General features: G+C 40.7%; 1 protein-coding gene across 1 annotated transcript; it reads right to left on the minus strand.

The window, feature by feature from the left end:
* Window positions 1–1097: 1097 nt before the first annotated feature.
* Window positions 1098–2207, minus strand: SSTR2 (somatostatin receptor 2). Its single transcript, XM_044675849.1, has one exon. It carries the CDS (start codon window positions 2205–2207, stop codon window positions 1116–1118), a length of 1092 nt encoding a protein of 363 aa, XP_044531784.1. The 3' UTR covers window positions 1098–1115.
* Window positions 2208–2430: the final 223 nt, after the last annotated feature.

Below are 2430 nucleotides of genomic sequence, written 5' to 3' on the forward strand. Positions count from 1 at the left end.
CTTTCTTTCTTTCTTTCTTTCTTTCTTTCTTTCTTTCTTTCTTTCTTTCTTTCTTTCTTTCTTTCTTTCTTTCTTTCTTTCTTTCTTTCTTTCTTTCTTTTTTTCTTTCTTTCCTTCCATCCATTCATCTATCTATCGCTCTCTACCTCTCCCTCTCTCCATCCATCCATCTGTCCTTCTATCTATCTAAGTATCTATCTGTCTCTGTGTCTCCCTGTCTCTGTCTCTCTCAATTTAATTACCATCTTTGGTTATTGTGACACTTTCATTGTTTCTAACATGTATTTTTCTTTACTTCATTTTTTATTAATTTCCACTGCAGGGACACATAAAAGTGATCTCCATAAGAACCATGGTCCATTTAAAAATGTTCCTTATAATGTCCACTCCCACCCCACTCTTGTTCCCAACTTGAGATGGAGAAACACAGTTGTCTAGCAAAGACGGGTTTGTCTTAATAAATACAGTAATCAACAACTACTACCGCTTAAATTCACTAGAATAAATAAATGATCCTTGGAGTATGTCAGACAGAACATGGGAACATATGTTCTCGTTCTTCAAAGGTTTTTGCTTTTCCATTCCTCAGGCTTAAAAATGATTTGCCTGAATTCAGTAAAGTGTTACATAGCTGTGTACATATTTTCACTTGACATCCATCTATACTACTTACATTGTCTATGGGATGCATGTATACACAAACACAAGGAATTTAGGCAATTATATAGAGAATAGATATAAATATGAATATAAGTTTGTAGGATGCAAATACTCATATAACAACACATGGTCACATAACATATTTGAAAGACAAACACACAGATACAAATCTCTGTTCTTGACGAGTCTCAGCATTCCTGGAAATCATATCCAAGTAAATCCTTTTCTCTCCGTCCATACTTTGAACAGCCTGCCTGCATATTAAATGTTTGCTTTAAGTGAGGAGGTAATCAATTTAGTGTAGGTATTACCATGTACTCAGACAAAGCAGGTTTGAATACTGTTCTCTCATCTCAGACAAAAACTGTCTTTTTTTTTTCCAAGACAAGGCTGAAGCAGATGGGAGGAAAAGGCTATAGCAAATGGGTAGAACAGAAAGTTTCTTTATAGAAGGTTCAGATGCTGGTCTGGAGATCTCCATTGAGGAGAGTTCTCTGGGTCTCCGTGGTCTCATTCAATCGGGACTTGTCTTGCTTGCTGTCACTCCTCTCCCCATCATCTGTGCCACTCGCCTTGACCAGACAGAGGACATTTTGGAAGCTCTTCTTAAAGTTGTCAGACAAGAAAGCATATAGAATGGGGTTGGCACAGCTATTGGCATAAGTAAGTACCACCACAAGGTCAAATATGCCCTTGAGGGCTGGAGTGGGCATGATGGCAACCGAGACTGAAGAAACATTAAAAATGTAGAAAGGGAGCCAACAGAAGATAAAGACAGCCACAACTATTGATACCATGCGGGTGACCTTCTTCTCTGACTTTTTTCTCTTGGAAGAACCTACTCGGATTCCAGAGGACTTGACTTTGATAATGATAAACAGGTAGCAAAGGCAAATGATTGTGAGGGGCACTAGGAACCCCAAGATGAAGGTGTAGATGATGAACCCTGTGTACCATGCCCCAGATTCTCCCGGCCAGTTGATGGTGCAGCTACTTCTCCCCCCTTGGTTGTTCCTGAGACCAGCATATATCATGATTGGTAAGATGACCAGCAGGGAGAGTCCCCATACAGCCACATTAATCATTTTGGCTGTCTGGGGTCTCCTCCACTTGGCTGACTTAATGGGGTGGACTACAGCCAGGTAACGATCAATGCTCATGACAGTCAAACAGAAGATGCTGGTGAACTGGTTGATACCATCAACAGTCATAACCACCCGGCAGATTGCCTTGCCAAAAGGCCAATGGACCAAAGCAACTTGCATGGCCAGGAAGGGCAGACCCAGCATGAAGAGTTCATCAGCAATGGCCAGGTTAAGGATGTAGATGTTGGTGATGGTCTTCATCTTGGCATAACGGAGGATGACATAAATGACCAATGTGTTGCCACACAGCCCAATGATACATACCATAAAGTACATGAAGGTGAGAATGGCATTGCTAGTCTGGTCATAGTATGGATCGGTTATGTTTGAGTTGTTTGCGGATACCATTGACCCACTGGGATAAAAAAAACTGTCATTGAGTAGCTCAAACTCCAAATTCATGGCTGCTTTGTAACAAGGGGCTGCCCCTAATCAGTTCAAAGAACTTGAAATGAACCAGTTTTCACCTTAGAGGATCCTGGAGACAAAAGACAAATCGAGGCATCTGGAAAGGAAAAAGAAAACTGACCTATCAGTCAATGGCTATTTATTTCTGGTGCAATGGATAGACTTCTGGGTCTAGAGTAAGGAAGAACTGAGTTTAAATCCAACCACAGACAATTAT

The sequence above is a fragment of the Gracilinanus agilis genome, chromosome 4, assembly GCF_016433145.1.
Source record: "Gracilinanus agilis isolate LMUSP501 chromosome 4, AgileGrace, whole genome shotgun sequence".
NCBI classification, from domain to species: domain Eukaryota; kingdom Metazoa; phylum Chordata; class Mammalia; order Didelphimorphia; family Didelphidae; genus Gracilinanus; species Gracilinanus agilis.